The sequence below is a fragment of the Zerene cesonia genome, chromosome 8 (genome assembly GCF_012273895.1).
Source record: "Zerene cesonia ecotype Mississippi chromosome 8, Zerene_cesonia_1.1, whole genome shotgun sequence".
Lineage (NCBI taxonomy): Eukaryota > Metazoa > Arthropoda > Insecta > Lepidoptera > Pieridae > Zerene > Zerene cesonia.
Window position 1 is genome coordinate 5,571,477 of NC_052109.1, and position 22,779 is coordinate 5,594,255.

The 22,779-nt window shown below is 32.7% G+C and overlaps 2 protein-coding genes across 2 annotated transcripts in view; one reads left to right on the top strand and one right to left on the bottom strand.

Annotated features, from left to right (window-relative positions):
* The window catches only part of LOC119828728 (zinc finger protein 541-like), a 33,877-nt gene extending 11,434 nt beyond the window's left edge, over positions 1-22,443 (bottom strand). Inside the window, exons 1-3 of the mRNA XM_038350971.1 lie at positions 22,194-22,443; positions 14,756-14,860; positions 387-526 (exon numbers count right to left, since the gene is read on the bottom strand). Coding sequence (XP_038206899.1) covers positions 387-526; positions 14,756-14,860; positions 22,194-22,395 — 447 coding nt within the window. The 5' untranslated portion in view covers positions 22,396-22,443. The remainder of the gene's footprint in view (positions 1-386; positions 527-14,755; positions 14,861-22,193) is intronic.
* A 27-nt stretch (positions 22,444-22,470) lies between these two features.
* LOC119828729 (transcriptional-regulating factor 1-like) overlaps positions 22,471-22,779 on the top strand; it is a 17,652-nt gene continuing 17,343 nt past the window's right edge. The window contains exon 1 of the mRNA XM_038350972.1: positions 22,471-22,476. Coding sequence (XP_038206900.1) covers positions 22,471-22,476 — 6 coding nt within the window. The remainder of the gene's footprint in view (positions 22,477-22,779) is intronic.

A 22,779-nucleotide genomic window follows, 5' to 3' on the forward strand; every position in this document is an offset into this window, starting at 1 on the left:
AACTAACCGGTACGCCAACACGTCTATATGACATGCCTTACTTTTACAAGACGGACCCCTGCTGTTGTTTTCATTTTCCTCGTATTGATTGTGCTGCTATGTCGCAAAAATATATGATTTTCATTAAAGCACAATGACTGCGGAAATTGATTTAACGTTACAGAAATGTGAAATATAATCGACTCTTGGTTTATGTTATTTGATGAAATTACGTTTGAGGGGGAAACAGATGAGTGGCTATTTTGAACGTAAATGATTTGGAATATGTTTAAAAATTCCTAAATATGCTAAAACCGTGTGCTTCCCTTCTATCTTTCTAGTAATGAGTACAAGTAATTATTAATTTAGGTACATTTTTACTATAGATAGCAACAATGTTTACATACTTGGCATTGCTGGGGCCCCTGTCGGTTGGGTGAAGCTGGTTTAGGCCGGACCTTCCTCGTGAGTGGGCGGGAGTCGATGCCCGTCAGCGCTACGGAGACTGTTGTGATTCCGCCCACGCTCAATGACGGTGTTTTGCAGTCTGTGGTCAACATAATAATGTTTTAGTGAAAAAAAAAAACATCTGTTTGTTACAAAGAGAAAAAAATATAATTAATAATACAAAGTTTTCCAGCAATTAAGGATAAACGGCTTGTAATTTATGTGGGTATCTCACAAGAGATATTCTTTCAAAAATCATGGCAATCGTTTTAACTGCATAACGTTTACCCTCCATATTTTAATAATATACGAAAATCATTTGAATTAGAGCATTGAAATCTCAAACAACATTTTCAGTCGCAGCAAAACTTCAAATACCATAAATATTTATTTGTACTGCAGGTAGTACTTCTACCTAATAAATTCCTGGCCATTTATTTAAGAGGCCACTTTTGTAGAATTGTTACCACCCTGCACTTTGTAGATAGTGAGTAATAAAATATCCACGAATGGTTGCAATTAGGAGGGAATTACTTTGTTATATTCACTTAGTTCTGTTAAGTTTAGCTGTATTTTAGTAGCGAACCTTCGTATCTATATAAAGTAATTTTAAAAAACAAATATTGGTTAGAACCTAACAGAACGAAACGTGATATTTGAAAGCAATATAAACGTGGAAATTCCGATAGTTTTCAGACATACAAAGGTCCGTGGAATTCCTATGAGAGAGACATTTATACAAAAACGTTTAGATTATAAACATATTTTTCATTTAAAAATAATATTGAAAGCATAACTCCCGACTTAAATATGTTACGAATTTGGCGCTGGAACTCAATTACTGACTCAGTAATTCCAATAATGAAAGCGGGTTAGAAAGAATTTTGCGTTCACTGTGGCGTTTACATCGAAAATGAAGTTTCAGTATGTATCTTCACAACTAAAATTTCACCGCACATGCATAAATAGTTTTAAATAATTGTGTTACTAGAAAGAAAAATTATAAAAATACTAGCTTTTTTAGGCCGCGGCTTCGCCCGCGTAGAATTCGCTTATATCGCGCGACATGGTAAGGAGTATTTTCTTCGCATTAAAAAGTATGGTTTGTTCTTTTCCACGTTTAGCTCCACCTTCATATCAAGTTTCATCAAAATCGGTTTGACGATCGAACTTTCATACAAACTTTCATCCCCTCTTCCAACCCTTTCTACCCTTTTTTCGCGATAAAAAGTATCCTATGTCCTTTCCCAAGTTCAGTTCTATCATCATACCAAATTTTATCAAAATCGGTTCAGTGGTTTAGGCGTGAAAGCGTAACAGACAGACAGACAGACAGAGTTACTTTCGCATTTATAATATTAGTAGGGATTAGTAGGGATAGGGATATATTATATCACATTCCTTACGCGTTAAATACGAGAAAAGATCTTACAATCACTACTGGGGTTAAGAATTTGATCCAAGCTATTAATTAAAACGATTGTTAACCATAAAACAAATACAAATAGGTCAAATAAAAGAACTAGTATGCATTATTAACATTACGAGAACCTACATCAATGTTAGTAGTTGGCATTACTTGTGCAGTTCAAGCCACCGATTTGCATTTTCAGCGCGGGTCGTGGCTTTAACCGACTACCCACAATATATATGTAATTTTTCTTACAGTACATGTACACGAGTCAATTTAGTTGAAAACACGTTTATGTGACACTATCTATTAAAAGTTTCGGAGACACGGTATTTATATAAAAATTCACACTCCTAAATAGTTTTTTCGTGATAATTAAGTAAGATGTAAGAGATATAAATGTGTAATCGTGTTTCTTCAACATTAAAGCTGATGTGCACTAATATAAATCACTAGTGGTCTACAAAGTGGACCTTTGTCACTGAATGGAGGTCATTAGTTTGTTTATGTTTGCGTGAGCTAGCCATCTGTCTTGGTTGGCCGATTCCTTCTAATGGAACGCAGGAAAAATGACGCCCCATTATTTACGTTTCGACTAGCATTTGTACCGAAACCACGTTTAAGTGCGTGAGAAGAAAATTATAAATCCAAATACTTCTAATGTTGAATTGTGACATTGTTATTTTAATAGTTCGAAAATAATGACCGTAACACATTAAAACAGTATATAAGAAAAACATACAAATTGTAAATAGCTATTTAATATGCTCATAATTGCACTAAACTGGGTTAGTTCAATTCCGACATTATAAAACCTTAAACAATAAATAAATAAATAAACGTCTTATACATGTTATATGAAATACAAGAAATATACACACCATGGTTAAAAAAAAAAAAACACTTTTATGCACAGCATATTATTCGGATTTATTTTAGAACTCAATCTGCAAGCCCAATACAAATGGCCAAGTTATTAATATCATGATTGCTTTAATTATTTCTCAAGGCAAGGAAACTGTTGGAGTGATTAATAAACATATTCAGAACCATTTGAGCGATGAAATTGTATCGGTAGTGCTGTACCCGGGGGACTAACAAGATGCAGGACTCTGAAACTAGGTATAATTGCACTTCTCGTATTATACTAGAAATGAAGACATAAGTTCGTGTAATTCAAATAGTTTACAGAGTAGTTACTAAGAGTTCGGATGGGTAGAATTCAAACATGGTTTTGTCTATTTCAAGTACTTTGGAGTTATGGGATGGCCATTTATTTTATGGATCGATCAGAAATCCTGGTTGTGGCGTTAAAAGGTTGCTAAAAATGTTTTTCCTTGATAACAGATGAGAGAAAAGTTATGAGCCGTGGTCTAATGCTATTTGATTCACTAAATCTTGATTAAAAAAAAGATTTCACAACATGCCTTGCTATCCTGCAATTTTATCTTCTTTTTCTGCTTATTGAATATATTTTTTAATGTTCATTCAATGTACAGATAAATATAAAAATCTCAATTTAATTAATCTATTTTGTATAGCAATACAAAACTCATTTAAAATCAGTTACATTCGGTTATTGAAATGATTAAACCAGAATGCAACTGAAACTGGAGAGCGTGCTTCCATTCATGTTCAAACTATTTCGATTTTATTACAGTAAATATTTCATCGAAAAATTCCAGTTGAATATTTAATTTCGTAGCCATATTTCATTCACTTTAGTTCGGGAAACTTCGATTAACGAGCATAGATTAATTTGTTTACGCATTTATTTTGGCTTGATTAAAACCGTTTGTATGTTTTCGTATTTAATATCAATATTTTAAATATATTTGACATGGCTGAATACGTGTTTAATTACTGTGTGCACGTCATAACTTATTAATGTAGATAGAAAATTGATATAAGCGTTCAAATTGAACAAATTAATAATGAACGTATGTAATCCTCATATTTTCACAGAGCACTATAATAATATAATACTTTTTTTGACGTTGAATACGTTAAACATGTTCAATCAAAACCATTTCATTTATGCGAGCTTCATAATAACTAAAACATCAACATTCTGTAATACACGTACAATGACAAAGGTATATGTCGCAAATAACAAAAAAAGAGTTATATTGAGAAAATCCGTATGGAAGTCGGTGAAAAATGGTTTTACACATCCACACGCCACACAATTTTTATTCAACTGTCTTTAAAACGGAAAATGTATGATTTATAAAGTAAACTTCTTGACAACTAAGAACTTTTGAAAGTTGTCGCACAGCAAGCACGATTTATGAATTTTGCAATACTCGTGTACACTTATGTATATGAAACAGTTAAGTTAAAGTTGGCATTTTATTGCAGACAGTATTAAGTTCCCTTCGTTTATTTTATGTGTTGGTTGTTAAAGTTGTATGAGTTAATGAGAACGCTCCCAAGAGGCCTGCGTACAAGCTCAAGTTTTGTACATGTATGTATTAAAGTTTAAAATCGTCTATGGTTGTTACTCAACTTTTTGTTGTAATAAAAATAATATAAAATGATAAAAGAGTGCTACAAAAAATAGTCACGCATTTAAAAAGCAATCATTAACAATACTAATACAATTGAAAAGAACAATTATTAGAATGTTTCAATTTTATTTAATAAGCATGTTAATTGTTTCATAGGATTACTTGACGAGAGCACAATGTAACGTCCACTCTGAAATTCTACTTCCCACACTACGCAGGCAATAATATTGGACTTCAACAATCATAACAATATGATGCTGGTTCAAATTTACCTACCCTAATACCTCAAAATGTTATAATGATTCACATGGTGGAATATGGATACAAAACATTGAATGAATTCGGTTTTCAATTTCTATATAATTTAGTGCATATTATGGCGGGTACATTCAGTGCGCATATTCATAACACAAAAGCCAATATCGGCTTTGTGTTCCGCAAAACAAAACAATCATGACAGAAAATACCTAGTGATTCAATTTCACACATCACAAGTTCAAATATAGCAAACACTATCGTCGAGGCGCAAAAACGCTGCATGAAAATAGGCATTTATGATTCGTCATAAAATTGTCTCTGGGCTAAAATAGCAGACAAAGGAGTGGATAAAGGTAGAGATGGGAAAATTATTCATATTTGTGACCCGGCGTACGGATCGCGTTCCGCGCCCCGAGCGTTTTCGAGAAATCCTACTTCTATTTCGTTACTGATGAATATAACGGAATGCCTGAAGTAAACAAGGCTCGTTTGTTGTTAAAACATGATTAACAATTTATTTTTTTCTAGAATTATGCCTTTGAATATGGTTGCTATATACTCGATATACGATATACTATATTAAGCTGTGAAAGTTTCTTAATTTAAGGTTAAATAATAAGTAAGGTTAAGTAATAAGTTTAAATAAATAGTTGTTCAATAAAATGCAAGTAGCAATCAGCGGTAAATTTAAAACAAATTATAAATTCAATAAAAAAACCGCTAATTGTGTTTGCTTTTCAATGGAACTTTAAAAATTTACATTGCGTTGGTATATGCTCTACGTGATTAAGTTCATATCATGACAAAGCACCAGTTTCAAATTTCAGAGCAATTAGAAATTTTAATCTCATTTTACATGTTCACATATATTTGCCTGGCAGAAGTTGTAGACTGCGCCGTGTTGAAGCGACTTAATTTCAAGTATTGCGGTAAAAACATAAGTATATGGCAACTAGATTTACAAATCAAGTTTTTTAGTATAAGGGCATGAAGATTTTGAAGATTTTATTACAAAGTCAGTTATTTTAATGTGATTCTGAACACGCGAACCAAAATCAATAATTTATTCAAAATTTTTCCACAGGGAATTATTTTGAAATATAAATACGAAAAATGTTGATTTATTATTATGTCCCATTAAATTTGTAAGTTGCAATAAGGTTCGTAAAGATAATAGGAAATGTTAAGACAGAAAGATTTTCTACACTAAATAGGTTAATTAAAACAATAATGGACATTTTTGCATATTCAAATTCAATTCCAGAGATTTCAGTTTGGCTACGTCACATGTGCAAACAGAAGAACACATCTATTGAGATTTTCACGCTCGGAAATAATTCGTTACACGGAAACATCGTTTTTGAGAGCTTAACAGTACTTTAGTTGCAATACAACAGAAATGTACCGAGATATTGAGTGTGCTTTTGAGCATTGTGAAATGTTACGAGAATCTTTCATCGTTTTACGAAATGGATTATGTTTCCAAATAAACATCTTTTGACAATGCTTTTATTTTACAGCTATACAACGAAACAAGAAATAAAAATTACGAAAATATCTTCTATATTCTGTGACGCTTTTAGATATTGAAACCTTATTAACTCCTATTCAAACTCTCATTTTTATTTCACAAAGTATCTTTGTTGAACTTTTGATGCGTAATAAGGGACGGTATTTAGAACAACGATCCCGAAACTTGAAAGGTTTCTTGGAAGACAAATAAAAGTTTTTATTGACAAACACGAAGAATAAGACCGTATTGCCATAAAGTAGTTTTTATGTTTATACCAACGGTGTTAATGTTGCAAACTCTTCTGAAACAGTGCAGCATTAAATTTGTGCAGCATTTTGATTTTATACTTAGGTACTTACAGAATCTTTAAATCTCTAAACACAAAATACATATTTGAATCTTTAAAAAACATTGTGAACAAAATATTACATCTGCGTTATGCATAATGTATGTGAATATTTGACGCTAAATCAATATATAATTAAAAGACAATAACAACATTTTATGACCGCCTCCTTGTTGCAATGCGTGAGCGTACAATCAGGGGGGGGGGCCCTGCCCTATAAGGGACACTACATTTTTAAATTAGTAGAACCAGGCGATACTCAGTTTAAATCTAAATATCGAAAACCAAATAAACTTCACCAACGAGAGAGCACTTTACAGATATAATAAAATCCAAAGCCATAACAATTTTTGAAGTGAGCTTTAAACAAGCCAAACTAACCTTGCTTCATTGTAATCCTCAAATTGCGGCTGCTCTCTATTTGGGTTTCATTTGTTTCCGCGTACGTACATCACAGAGCACGTTGAATTGTGCTATCATGTTAAATCTAAATGGAGTTATACGATATGAACGCTAGGGAATCAAGGGGGTTTCACCATATAGAGCGCAATGTACTGTACACGCCAAAATACATTATTATTACAGTCAATAGGCAAAATTTTAGTTGTTCAAACTGAAAGTCACTCATTCACAGACACACTAAATCATATCAGCCTAAATCATACAATGTAAATATTTTTTTTAGTTATGTTGTTTGAGGTCAAATATTATGTGTATGACATTATTAAGGGAAGGCAAAGTCTTCTGACTAACAGGTAATAACTTATTACAGAATGCAAAGAATCTATATTTGAACTTGGTAATAATATACATATATTTTTTATTCTTTCACTAAAATGACGACACTCGAAACCATATTTTATCAAGAATTACACGATTCCAATTCAAATATTATTATCGAGTGTATTTGTACATTTTTCAGTCAATAAAGCCATTAGTTAATGACATGTTTTAGCATGACGAATGAATGTTATTTACGTGTCGTGTACGTAATTCCCGCCCACCAGCCGTAGCAGACGTCGCTCGCTAATTACTTGAGTAGGAACAGCGGTATTTGAATTAATAACATGCGAGTGTTCTGGTTGTCTTTATGATTACCATGCTAGTGATTCTATATTATGATCAATATTCATTATTTTAATGGCACTGTTTGATTCATGAGTCGCATAATCGACACTTAAATTATAATTCTACTACTTGAAATATTTTTTTGATAACCCTCGTCTAGAGAAATACGTCTTTCATTATCCTATTTAACAAATCGCAGGTCTGTCAAGGATCCACATACACGTCTTTTAGAATGGCCCTATTTGTCACATAGACAAATTACGTATAAGCAGTTATATGCATCGCTCGTATTTTGCAGACGTGATCCATCAGGCACGTTGTCGTTTGACAAGTAAATTTGGTGCCTTGTCTCCGTGCGCGGGAATTGTGCCGTCTTGATGGGTAATTTGAACACGACCTGAACGAATCGTATTTAGATTTCGCAGACGCTTTGAGAAATTTTGAGACGAGTTAAGGAGATGTTACCCATGTATGGGGATTGTTTGGGTGAATTGTTTCACGCGAGGTTTGTATATGCGTCTTACTAACTGTGTTTTTATTTCCGCTGATAGTAACAGTATCGAATATGTTATCAAATTAAAACATGTAACTAAAATAACGGTTCACTGGACTTTTTGATGTTAGCATCGTAAAAGTGTTTTCATTGTAGTAGACTTTAGCACAGACAATTTAAATTACGTACATACTTTAAGCATGATATAGTCTCCGTTCGAAATACATCAGTACCTTAAAACTTAATGTAGCTTTAGTTACGAAGACGTACATTCAAGCGGACTTGAGTAATAGTTTTAAGTTTTATCAAGAGCATTAGTTGGAATGAATGATGTTAAAAGTTAGCCAACCTCGTGGTTTTGCGAGTGGTGCGGTTTGCGAATAGGAACCGGGTCGCGATCTATCAGTCTGCCGACAACTGCCATCTTGTTTTAAATAGAAAATAGACGCTGCTAAATATTATGTATTATTACATTTTCATGCGAATTTTCATGCAATAACACTGTATTCATATACCCATATCATAAAGATGAATGAACTAATCTCTATTGGGTTTAACTAATTTTTCATTTCTAATTTTTTTTTTTTGAATGAAGGTGTCGTGTTGGGTATAAAACATCTATGTAGGTTAAGGAGAGGCTAGGAAGGGAGGATAGGCGTTGCCACGATTGGGCGAAATGACGCGGGTTCGATTTCCGCTTGGTGAACAATTTTTTTGCATTCTTTAAATATTTCTCATTTATAAAGCATTTGTATGCTTTTAAACTAAATACACAATGGGTATTACTTATCTGTGTGTATAAGCATCACGAAAATACTAACGGTTCATTACTAACTAGTACAATTTTACTTCTACTGCATCACATAAATGTTATCCAAGAATATTATCACTATATAGTTTAATACTAAGTCGCTTTCTCTGTCCCTATGTCCCTATGTATGCTAAAATTTTTAAAACTACGCAGCACATCTACATGGGGTTTTTATTTTAATAGATAGAGTGATTCAAGAGGAAGGTTTATATGTATAATAATATCTATTACTACTCCGAATTAACGCGTGCGAAGCCGCGGGCAAAAGCTAGTGTAAAATAAAAAGTAACCCTAATTTTCCTATTCGATCCCTAGACTGCATATAATTAGTTTGTACTATACGTACATGGATAACGTTGAGTATCTTCAGCTGATTACAAAAACAATAATATGTTAAACGTAAAAAAATTAATAAACGCTAGCCGCTCGTTCCGGCGTCGCCGGGTTTGATCGGGATTTAAAAATAACCTACGTCTTTCAGTAGCAATGTAGTTATGTGCGGATAAAATAGTTAAGTAGGTTCAGTAATTTCAGTCTTTTCAATGCAAACAAACAAATAAACAATTCTTTCCTCTTTATATTAGTAGATGCTTGATAATAGTTTGAGAAGAGTTCTTTGAAAATATTTTGGGCGTGCTAAATCGCTCGCAAAATGGCATTTAACGAGCTCACAAGATTAGTAGGATGAATGCCAGCCGAATGCAATGGAAATGCTTTGAGGAAGAATTCACTCGTAATTGCGGTTTCTCAAGTTCTTCGTGTTGTATTAAATGTTTTGCAGTTTAGATATTTCTCTAGAGAGTTTATATTATTTATAATTATATATAACCAAATATCTTATAGCGGCTTAAACCTTTGCATTCAGTATTTGAAAAAAATATTTAAATGTGAATATTTTGAAAGTTATGTTAATAATTTTTATAGTGAAGTGATAAGAAGAGTTACTTTCAAATTAAGTGATCAACAAGTTTATGCTGGAAACAATTTTATGAAAAAACCATATAAATGTTAACTTAGATAAATTTTACTTGAATTTTTCAGACACCGAAAATCACATTGAGATTTGATGTCCAAAAACGAATATTAGAAAAACGTTATCATCGAAGATGGAAGTCTGGGGACGCGTTACATTCAACAGCCTGCTGGCTACAACCATTTCATTTGCTAATGCAACATCTTTTATCATGTTTGATAAAAGGACATCGTTGTTCAATATATATATTTTCCACGGCTTTAATATATACATATATGTAATGCAACGTTCACAATGAGATTGTAAATTTATTTCGAGAGGCTTACGAATTTTCACTTTGATGGATGGAAAATATTAAAGTACAAAATGTACGTATAAAAATTTATCTCACATTCACCTACCTCCATTTTTATTCTCATAACTATCCATTTTTACTCTCACAGTGCCTCCAAGAGAATTGACTAATTTTTGTTGAAGCATGCTCGATTTTGAGTGTGTTTTGATTGATCTACCCTTAAACTATCTAGTCAAGACTATCCAAGGACTCAGAACTAACTAGGCTACGAGAACGGAAACAAAAGACTGCGAGTTAAGATACAGATACCAGATGAAATAAAGATCCCACTGAGTTTCAATTGTTTATCAAAAACATAATATAATATCTTTGATATTAAGAGACCTTAAAGTCATCACAACTTCCAGAGATGGTGTATATAGAAAAAATATAAGAATCCAAAGTTTCTTATGAAAAGTCTTATGCTTTGCAATGTGCTTCATAAAATCCGTATTCAAGAAATGAAAAATTCATGAGCTCCACGCTGCTTGATACAATTTTATATTTAAAGCGATCTTAGGTATTCAGTTGATTTGTTTATACAGCGCTTATCTTTATCTGTAAAATATGTTCTTTAAATTGGTACAGTTCGTTTACGCTGCCCAAGGTTATAACTAGTTAGTTAATTTATGACTTGTATGCTAACATTTATTAGGATTATATTATGTACGAGATGCGTATTTATGTTTTAAAACGGTCTCAAAAGAACCTGTCACCTTCCCTTCCTCTCTCGCGTAGAGCAAACAAAGACAACAGAGACGAACAGTAAATGTATATAAAACAAAACATAACTAATACTATTTATCGTAATTTGTATTCTTTATCATCTTAATACATTTATTGTAAAAAAATCACATGTATATTCCCACGATAATTTTAATCGATAGAACTCTTCTTACTTTAATTGTTATCTATAGTTTCTTTTATGCTATATAGCAGCTACTTTAATCTGCTGAATAAGTCAAACGTGATCCTACAAGAACGCGACCTCAAGCTTCGTTGAAATTTTATAGGAGCGTTTACTTCTCGGTTAGTTTATGCGCTTGAGCCAGCTAACTGCCCGTGCGACAAGCCATGGGAGCATAGCTGCATAATTCAGTTGCTCGCGTCCTAAACACGAACAGTTTTCGTTTATATAGTGCTTGGAATAATCTTTTTTTTCCTTTTTTATCTTAAATTCTAAAATACATCAATGGAAATTTAAATAGATATTAAAGTTATTGAATGTCCTTAGAGAACACTGCAGTACCACACTCGCCGACTATTATATATTCATTTTCAATGTATGGTGCGAAGAAGACATGGCAAGAAAAATATGTAATTGACAGCCAATTAAAATGACACATTGTTTCTACGGTGTTTAATTTTATTTTACGCGGCAAATTCGAAGAGTTCAGTTTTCGCAGTGGATATCGTATACATCTGAATTAAACTGGACTTTATAAATAGGTTCGATTATCAAAGTCTCCTATACATTTGAAAAGTAAACATTTACACCATTATATTAACTTCATATCCGCCGCTATGATGGGTAGATTGACAACCTTTATATATGGGAGTTATAAAAAGTAACTCTACGTAGTTTCCCCCGGGATGTTTAAATGACGTGTAGACATTCCGTACTATTTCGCCGACTGGAGTGCTTCTTGACAGCCATTTAATATATCACTTGAAAGGTTTCGGTTGTGAAAAGAAATATTACCGATAATATTTCATTTATTTTTGCTTATTACAGTACTGTTGATGTTCTATGTAGGTTACCTTAACCTGGTACTCAGTCTTCGATCATTAATAACAAAGAGATACATAAAACCTCGCTGAAAATTCAAAGATATTAATAGAAACAAAAAATTCCCTTAAAATTTATTGTTGAATTTCATTATAAAACGGAGATTTATCTTACTAATCTTATATTATGCACTGTTCTTCGCAGCTTCGTCCGTGGTACATATATACTTATCTTATACCTTTAAACGAGCAATTCTTGTATATATATATGTATATATATATATATATATATATATATATATATATATATATATATATATATATATATATATATATATATATATAATTGGAATCTCGGAATTGGCTAGAACGATTTTCATGAAATTTAGTATACAGGGGGTTTCGGGGGCGATAAATCGATCTAGCTATAATTCGTATTTTATTCGTGTTTTTTTTTCCTGACATCTATTGGTGAATAATAATACTATTTTGCTTCGTAGATAGCTGGACAACTGAAATAACACATAGGCACTTTTTATATCGATATTCCTACGGGATACGGTTACGCAGCACGCTTACGCGGTTTCAACCGCGGGTCACAGCTAGTATAGCCTTATATAGCCTAGTTTTCTAATTTGGTGATAGAATTTTTGAAATCAGTCTAGCAGTTTTTGTATGAGAACATTACAAACATACTGACATACAAATCTTTCCTCTTTATATTCTTTATCTTCTCAACAAATTATTGTACCACACCAAATAATTACAAATATACAGTTCATATGACGTGGGAAGAGATGAACGCGGTTACTTGGCAAGTGGGATAATGTATTGAATGTGGCTTTGGTGAAATATGAATTAATCTGTCTTAAACATATCGCATTTTGTGATGAACAAACAAATGCATTAAAATATCAAAGTAGTAGTAGTAGGTAGGTAGGTAGGTATAGCGACATACGAGTATACATAAATGAAGGCATAATTTATGGTACTTTTAAAACAGAAAAGTATATAAACTGCACATTTATAATTGCTATAATAATTATCCGACTTAATGCTATATTTTTGGATAAATAATACTTTCTTGCCTCCAAGTTCTATCTTCTCAGAACCTACATACACGGTTAATATGGATTTGATAATACTGGTGTTGATGACGCAAACACGTGTACCTCGTAGTACCTACTATCTTCGACTTAACTCTCAGTTAGTAGGAGATTGATGAGTTTGTGGAATAACGCAGTTTGTGCCTTCGTTTGGGTCCACTAGGGGAACTTTAGGGTGACGAGCCATTATCAGAAAATATGTCAGCGTAAGCGTAATACGCTTACAAATCATCGGCATTCTTCATAAACCGCAAATAAAATGCACACGCGATTGAACTTGGAATTTATTTTCCACGATTATTATTTTTAGAGCCTTATAAGATCTATAAAAGCTCTCTAATGCTACTCATATTTAATATCGTCTCATTTAATTTTCAATAAAGGAAAATTCATAATATACTCGAAAGGTTAAGGCTAGGCTTAGAATAAAGGCGCTTATTTAGTAATCCATAAAACTTTCATTGAGTACCGTTTAGTTAAGCCGGCGAGTAACCCACATCCCTTACAAAAGGCATGCAAACTGCAGTTCGTTCACAAGTGGCAACCATTAGAAAATCGTTTGTCATGAACATCTAGCATTTCAAAGCAAGTTTACTTTGAGAGTTCGCTGTAGTCGCGCTTTGGTTAACTAGATACAAATGTACAATTTTCCGTCAAGAATATCGCCGAGCACCCACACTGTGAGCGTACTTTGTCGATCCTAATTAGTGCAAGCTTATGAATCGTACTATATATGTGAAATGTCTTTGATACAATTCACTTCGTGAATAGATTTTGTGTGCGACTGTAAATCGCTTCATTAGAGGTATTTATAGCATAGAGTGTAAAATAGTTATAGTTTTGCATTCCGTCCTTTTGAAGTGCGGTCGTATACGTTTAGTTACTTAGTCTGTAAAGTTGAGAGTTATCTATTAATTGCTTTGGATAAATTTATACATTAATTTTTGAACTCTCGTAGGAGGCCTGTGCCCCATACCTGTGCCACAAACATATATGGGCTGATAATGATGATGATTAATTGTATTTAGGGCGCATTTTGAATATTAACTATATTTACTATGTGTTTTTCTATAGATTTTCTTATTATATTAATTATTATATGATATCGCATCATTGTGCTAAGTCAAGAAAGGGAGGTACTTTCATACCTATTGGTTGTAGGGACCATTCTGTTAAATGAGAATAGTTTAACTACGTAACATACGAAGTTTCATAAAGTTACATGACGATGTTGATAACTTTGATATAAACTAATTATTGCGGGTGATAAATGAATTAAAACCATGTCAGGGCCATATTGCTGATATGATTTGCGGATATACTTGCTACTTTGTACTGTACTTCTTGTACTGTACTACTTGTACTGTACCGACATAATTTAAACAGAGTGTGTTACGAGTTTTCAGCCAATTTCTTCGATAGTTACATGAATAATAAAGATTTAAGTCATACAGTTTGAGTACATAATCACAATTGGTTTAAAACTGAGTTAAAAATTTTTGCTTGTAGTTAAACTAATTTTCATATATTTTTTTACGATGTCAGCCGTTCTTACTGAAATTATAAATGTGATTTTTTTTGTTCTTTTCTACGTCGCAATAGAGGATTTTATACTCTCATTTCTGTGTCTGGAGATAGTTATGGGATAGTAACATAGGCTACTGTAAACCGCGAAACATTTCAATTCATGGAAATTACACTTCACTGCGCGGGCGGTAAGTTAGTTACCATATATTATCTAATTCAAATCACACGTGGACACTACAAAGATCACTCACCTCTATCATTGTCTGGCAAGGGAAGGCTGTCAGACGCGTCGGACGCCAACGCCAGATCCGGCGATGAAGCCCCCAGCAATGCCGTCAGACCGTCGTGCTCGCCTTCTGACAAACAAGACGCTATTCAGATCTATATATGTACAATGTATATGCATCTTGGATGATGAAAATAACGGAGATCTCTTGATAAATAAATAAAATTGTGTATTTAAATGTGCTAGTTTTTAAACTGTCTCTAATTATATTTATACTTATGCCTGTATAAAAAATGTCACAATTCTTTCCCATTCATTGACCATAATTTTGCTCCTATTAAAGACCACTTTGAGAAATCAGGCAATAATATTTAATTTTTTTGCCAGCAACTGGATAGCCCGTGAGCTATCGCCCCTCTTGCTCAAATTAAATTGCGTAATAATTACTCTGACAAGGCATTGAACGAGAGGCTCACGGTACCGAAAAGCTCTCGAAACTTCTTGTGCTCCTTCAAATCCCTATAAATTATTTATGGTATTTGAGCAATTTTCTTAGTCCCGCCTCAGGCTACTTTCCTAATTATGTAAGCTTCAAGTAGCCTCTGCGATCTTTGACTGTTTGTTAATGTCGATTTAATTTTGAACATAAATTTATTTCAATATTTATTATTTATCACCAACTAGGTGACCCAGCGTACTTTGTATTCACATAGAACTAATAAATGAGACATTAAATAAAAAATATGTATCTGCATAAAAAATTAAAACATTTAAGCTACCGTCAATTTGTTTAAACTTAATTTTGTTTTTTTAGATATACATATAGAATGGAATATCATTCAAAAAGTTATATTAATAATGATAATAAATCAAACGACGAGACGAAGGTAGAAGCACGTACGCGTGTAAATGATGTAAATAAACTTTCAAAATTAATTTAAACAATTATTCAAAACAGTGAATAGTAAGATGACAAGAATTTATTTTGTAAATCAAAGCTCATAAATCTAATATTATACGAAGAATACCAGTCTATAATGTGTATTTTACCCTTTTATCTCCTTATTGATAAGGATAAGGTCTAGGGGAACCTTAGAAAATGTATTTCTTGCTTGCTTTTTGATGTCGCTCCATCGATGTCTCGTGATCTTTGTACGAAAGAAAAAATATAAATGTAAAATTGCTGGATTTTTCTATTATTATAATTTTATTCTTAAAATATTAAATAAAAAACAGAGCAATTTATTTCGCATAGTAAAAATATTTACAATTGTTTTAAGTTAAAAATCCCTTCTTAACGGATGTCCTCTTGACCGAGTTTCGCCTATTGCGTTCATTCTTAAAAGAGCAAGCATCTAAAAAGAACGCACGCGTTCTGAAAGTAGAATAATTGATAAATGCGTATAGTTCAGTTAGCGTCGAATGCTATAAATTGAAAGATAATGTATATCTTTATGTGTAACTCTTAATCTACGTTATTCTCTCATTAAACACAGAAACATTAGCTGGCTAGCCCTCCTTGAGAGGACTCTTCGATTTCATTCAAAGTTCGAGTTTGAAAAAAAGTCGTTACATATGGAAATAATATTAAAATACAAACAATTTGACAGAGATAGTAAGGGATAGTTGAGATCGAGGGACGGTCAACATTAATTACAAAGTGTCCCAGAGACTCGACGGTTTTATTCGCTTACTCGGTTTATTCAGCTTAATTAAATGACACTGGGTGAATAGCGGTTGCGAATTTGTACCAGTGTTGTGTCCTCGTCTGCTCTCGCAATTTCTAAGTTTTGGCCACTAAGTCAAGTGGAGCATGATATTACTTCATTTGCAATTTTATAGCGCCGCATTTTCCTTCGACAGTTGGCTGAATGCTTCTTCCTTTCCTACGTTATTATATTAAAAACTCTAAGCCACTCTTTTATTACGACAAAAAATCGTCCCCTTTGTCCCAGACGTGGTAAAAAATGGTCTATAAACGAGACGCACTTAGCTTTTCCGTTCAAGACCCTGTTTAATTACAGACAGCTTTTATTTATTTTAACGGTGTATTTAATTAATTTTTGTCTTTGAGTAAGCTTGCAAACAATTTCTTTAGAGCAGAAAATAATACAACTGGAACCCTTTGTAATTCTTGTTAACGTTACTGTATAGTATTTCGCTTGTTTACGTAAGCCTATCTATTTATATAATATGTTAATTGTCTTTTACTGTGTACATTAGTAACATTGCAAGAAATACATACGTAATAAATATATAAAAATAGTTCGTTTATTATTAGTGATTTAATATTCAGAATCCGAGTTGATACTACTAACCCAGACCGACCTTTAAAAGATTAAGGGCGGAGAAAGGATTGACGACGGAATTAAAGGAATTGAGTAAAAAACGTGACGAAATGGAAAAATGACTACCAACTCCCTTATACACCGAACGATACACAGCAGCGTGAAATATTGGCATGCAACTATTTTCGATCTTCTGTTTGGTACCTTCCCCGGTGCGAGTTAGCTCAAATCATACCGAAGCGTGCTAGACTTCCACATAAAAATAGTACACAAACATTAAGTGCGTGAATTAAAAGCTGATGCCTGCGCCCAGCATATCACATTTGCAATTAGTAAAAATCGTTGGTTATTCAATATAATTTACTTTATGCCAATTGTTTGTTTTTGCTTAGGTTCAGTTCTATGTCAAAAAAAAAAAATGTTTTTCCTATTGCTTAACTTTAAACAAAACGTCGCTGTAAATTATGGGCTCCGTTTTTGAATAACGTTTCGTTCAAGTTTTATCTATTCATCGCGGGTTGCGATTGCAGTTTCGAGATCTTTAGTTGTATTCAAAGTTATTTCTACGTTGCAGGTACCTACTCAAGACGTCCATACAACTTTTCCTTTAGTTCCCAAGAACCAGATTCAAAGTATCTCCGTTTTACGTAACTTAATTAATCCGTTAAAAGTTCCACAGATCCTACATAAGATATTCAAAGGTAATTGAGATAAAATATATAAATTCTTTTTTCCTTTTCCCCCTGGCTCTATTATCTTGACTTAACATTTTAAATGGTGACATCAGAAAACAGTACAGATCTGTTATTTAAATTGAACACTTTCTTTTGTTTTCCTTTTTCTCATTAACTCGGTTTTCTACACAAATATATTATTAGAAGACATTATAATTAAGAGTTTTTAAGATCAGTGCTTTTATAAATATTAAACAACCATTAATAAACTTTGGGGCTGTAATCCTAATTGTGCCCAATACTAATAAAAAGACAACATCTTTGGTCCATTAGTGCAAAAATTAAAAAATTTCAGATTCAACACTCTCAACACTCTGAAATGCCTTCTTTCACAATAGGCTTCATATACTTCACATTTAAATTAAACATAAGACACCCGTAAAAAAAAATCAAAAAGATCAACTGAGCTCATTACAATTACATCAAAATACGCTTTACTTATAAGAGGGTCCTCATTACTTTATCCCATTCAGAATGAATACGCCGCCGTTTCTGTAGGGGACAATTATGCCATTTGATAGCTTTGAAGTTTTGTTGTCTAATAAACTTCACAGTACTTTTTGATTATTTAATGATGGTCCACGTACAGTTATGGTTCACATATAACCACGGTAAATTTCATCATCGTTCAGCTAGTTCTTTCTAAAATAAAGCATGTTTTTTTAAGTAATATTTGAAGTAATTGATATTTGCTGTTTCTTTCGTGGTTGTAGTCAAAATGATCATACTTATTTTAAATGTACTCGTAAATGCATCATTCTCCTCCTGAACAGTCGTTTGAATGTGGGTGTTATATATTGGAATCTTAATTTTCAAATAATTTAAACAACTGATTTATTGTACAGCGTGGTTATTGGGTTACAAATACTTTAGTGATTATTTAATTTACCTGTAATGGTAAAGTTTCTCATATTTACTTGAACCATTGCAAGTGCTGGTAGTGTTTTTAGTTTTAAGATTAATTATTTTAATATTAAGAAATAATCAATAATAAAAAATACTAAAATAGAGACAATTTAACGTACTAAAAATTCGCCTGTTATAGCTTGGTTATATCTGAGTAGATATTCAAGAATGAAACTTCCGCGTGTAGTAGGTAATTAGTTGTATTGTTGTTGGCTTTTGTGTGTTTTACATATAAAACGTATATAAAATATATAATGTGGATAAATCAGAAAATACAGGTACTTTTTAAAAACATTGTTTTATATTTATTTAAAATACTTTTTTTTGTTTGAATTTATAAATTCGATTTAATGTTAACTAAATTCTTAATTAATTATTATAAGTCTCACATATCGAGACTGAGATCTGTTTTAAATGAGATGAATTGTGAGAATTGATGCAATGTGATGACTACAGTAATAATTCCATTTTTTTCCGATATTTAAGTAGATCTTAAAACAAGCTAAACTAAATGATTAAAACGACAAATATACAACGAAATTTCTCTCATTTATCATGAACAAATAAGTTACGTTGTCGTTATAAGTATGTATTTATATATTATTATTTACACATTCACGTTAAAATATACCTAAAGTTACCATTGGTCAACCGTAGTGGTTAACCGTACCACTACCATAAGTAATTTTGAAACAAGTATAACAACTCATAATAAACTCGAACCAACCACCAATCAAAGTTGCTCAAGAAATTACAATTTTCGAGTCCGTATTATACTTGTGTGCCGATGAACCGCAGAATTAAGTTTCAAACATTAATAGTCATATCGCGTATCGTCTTCGATAGAAAGTCACCAGCATCTGTCTACAATATATCGTAAGCTTTATTAACAAAGTTATATAGGGGTCCGTGTTTGTCGTAAAATTTAATAGAAGCAGCCTCCTGCGAATTTATGCGGGGTCAATTATGAGCCTAGCTTTGATAATCTCTTGGAATGCAATAATTACATTAGTGTTTTGATTATTTTCTAGTATTAAACCAGTACATGCTCTGTATTTGTAATGAAGTATTCTTTAACAGTTCGATTTAAAATTTGAATTCTAATCAATGTCGTTTTATATTCATTAGATGAATGTCAAATTACGTGATAATCTATAAAATACTAGCATACCCGGCCACGCGTTGCTGCGGCTGAGTAATAAATAAAAATTTTAAGATTTTAAATTATTGGGATAATTAATCGAAATAAATACTATCCTATATCTTAAGTTGGACCAAATTACACATAAAATGCCAAACTTTATCAAAATCGGTTGAGTTGGTTCATTGGGAACATACATCATGACACTGGATTTTTATATATTATTAAGATTAAGATATATACATGAATATATATACAAGATCTATATCATGTAATCAAATAATTTAACAATCTGAAATATTAAAGAAAAAGAACTGTACGACACTAAAATATATGATAAAAGCGACGAAGCATTATGTTGGTCCATGTTTATTTCTGTTAATTGAATCCTCGCAAAGGGATTAATATAATGTTTGTATAACACATAGTCTAACTCTGTAGTGGTTGATTATAAACAAAATTGAACTTAATAATAGCCTTATATATTTATGAGCTCAATGCTTTAATATGTACGGACACGATTTCTTTTCTAAATCATCATCGAGAATACAATATATTAATTTGTAAGTGTAAAATGTTTTTATTTTTTTTTGCTGTGATAAATTCAACAAAAGGTACAATATTCAAATCAAGTTTATAGTATTCTTGTGAAACAGTTCATATAATTTACATTTAGTACGCTAAGAAAACCTGATACTATCAAAAAATGGAAAAATTAGACTAGATGGTATTAATCGCACTTAAGTAAATCTGTGGAATAATTAAATTTAATATTTGATTCAAAATCTGTCTGTGAGAATAATACAAAACAGACAGGGCAATGACAGTCCTACAATATTGAAATTAACCTTCAAATAAAATTGTTATCCACCGATCAAAATAATTATCATTTTTATCCAATAACAACTTCAAAATTGAAACGATCGTTCCCGTTTGGTAATATAACACAAAATATTTCATCGTTCGTTTAAGGGGATATAATTCAATTAAAAGCCTTCGTAGCTTGTTTGCATGAGTTAGCATTTTTAAGTAGAACGGAGGCGTTTTGAGAGAATTTTTGACAAGTTGATGAGATGTAACGCCTCGAGCGTGAGCGGCTAATAAACGGGACCTCGTTTCCAAATCTTACTATTCTAGAAAAATACCTAAATGGTTATATAAAATACCTGGCTTTCCTAGCAGATGTGTTAACGTGTCTTTTTGGTTAATTGTTAGTTTACAGTAGAGCTACATAGGTACTGTGTAATAAATATGTTAACTTAAGATAACTATTTCTCTTTCCCGATTTTTTTTTGTAATTGGAAAAGGTACTAGTCTTTGAAATATGTGTATATAAATAGAACTAAAAAGAAATCAAGTGAATCAAAAATTAAAAAACTCGAGAAAGGTTCGCAAAGGTAAATAAATTAAAATAAAATTATGCTCTCGAGTAAATAATAATTTTAAATATACCTAATAAAACAACATTGAGCTAAAAGCTTGAACGTATTTTCTTTGTTCCGCTCTCAGAATAAACGGGACGTCAATTTTCATAAAAATTGTGAAGTGAAACGGAAGCTGATTAAGTTTTTCATTGTGTTAAGTGGATTATGTTTCTATTGTTTAAACGATTTTTAGAGCTCTTTCAATATGAAAACTTTTTGTACCTAACACAGTGTTTTGACTTTAAATCGAATTTTCACATTTTTTTTCTTCAATTAAAATATTTATGCAATAACTGTTAACCGACCAATTAACCCTTAATTGGTCGATTAATAAAATTGTTATAAACCTTTGAAAAAGCAATATAATCTATATAGCCAAAACGACTATAAACATGCTTAGGTGTTTTAAATAGACAATCCAATAAACATTACTATAAAAGGATAAGTTCAAGCGTTTTAAAGGTAATTTTGAAAGAAATATCGTTATTTTAAATTGCGGCAATGATCGTCAGTCCCGGCGGCCATAATGGTAATGGCAATGGCGCAGTGTCCAACCAACGCGAGCGATGGTTTGTGCCAGTTTCGAATGCAAAATTCGATATTTGAATTTCAAAACACCAATGGCGGACTTTCGAAGAGTTGTAGAAATAAGTCATGATTCTTTCCTTTTGAAATAAAACAAGTTGATTTCCTTCAGACATCTGTATGCCAATCTTGTTGCAAGTAGTTTGGTTCTTCTTGGTATCTTATTTTTGAAGTATTGACTATATGATTTATATATTTTACGTCCTCTTGTTGGTATACCCATATTTTATGACTTTCAGCTGTTTTTTTTCTAAAAACTATTTATATCAACGCGTGTAATATTGTAAATACCCACGCATATTTTTTTATTCATTAAAAATAACTTCTAGACTTTTATCTTATTTAATTAGATCGAATCGATGCTTAAATACAACACGATACGCACCTATATCCGCTGCAGCGTGCAGGAGCTCAGCTAGAAGCTCAGGCTCATGGCATGCGATGGCGAGCCGCTCGTCCAGCCGTGCGTCGAGCCGCGCATCCAGCCGTGCGTCGAGCCGCGTGTCGAGCCGTGCATCGATCTCGGCTGGTGTGGCCTCCCGCAGCTGCAGCGCAACACCTTCCCCGCCGACCGCTGCGCTGTACATGAGCACGGCCCGCGGCGAGAACGTCGGCAGCGGCAATCGGGTTGTCGCGACCTACGACAACGTCACTTTTAGCATATGTGGGTTACCGACTAATAAATAAAAAAGCAGTGGTGGCTCAGTGGTGAGGACCTCGGACTTAATCACTAAGTCGGACAAAATCGATAAGTCGGGGTTCGAGACCCGGCGAGCGTGCAGGAAATAAATTGATTTTTCAATTTATCTGCGAATTTGGATAACATCACCACTGCTTAAAACGGTGAAGGAAAACATCGTGAGGAAACCGGCATGTCCGAGAATCAAAAGTTCGACGACATGTGACATCTGCCAACACTTGGCCAGCGTGGTAGATTATGGCCTGAACCCTCATAGGAGGCCTGTGTCCCA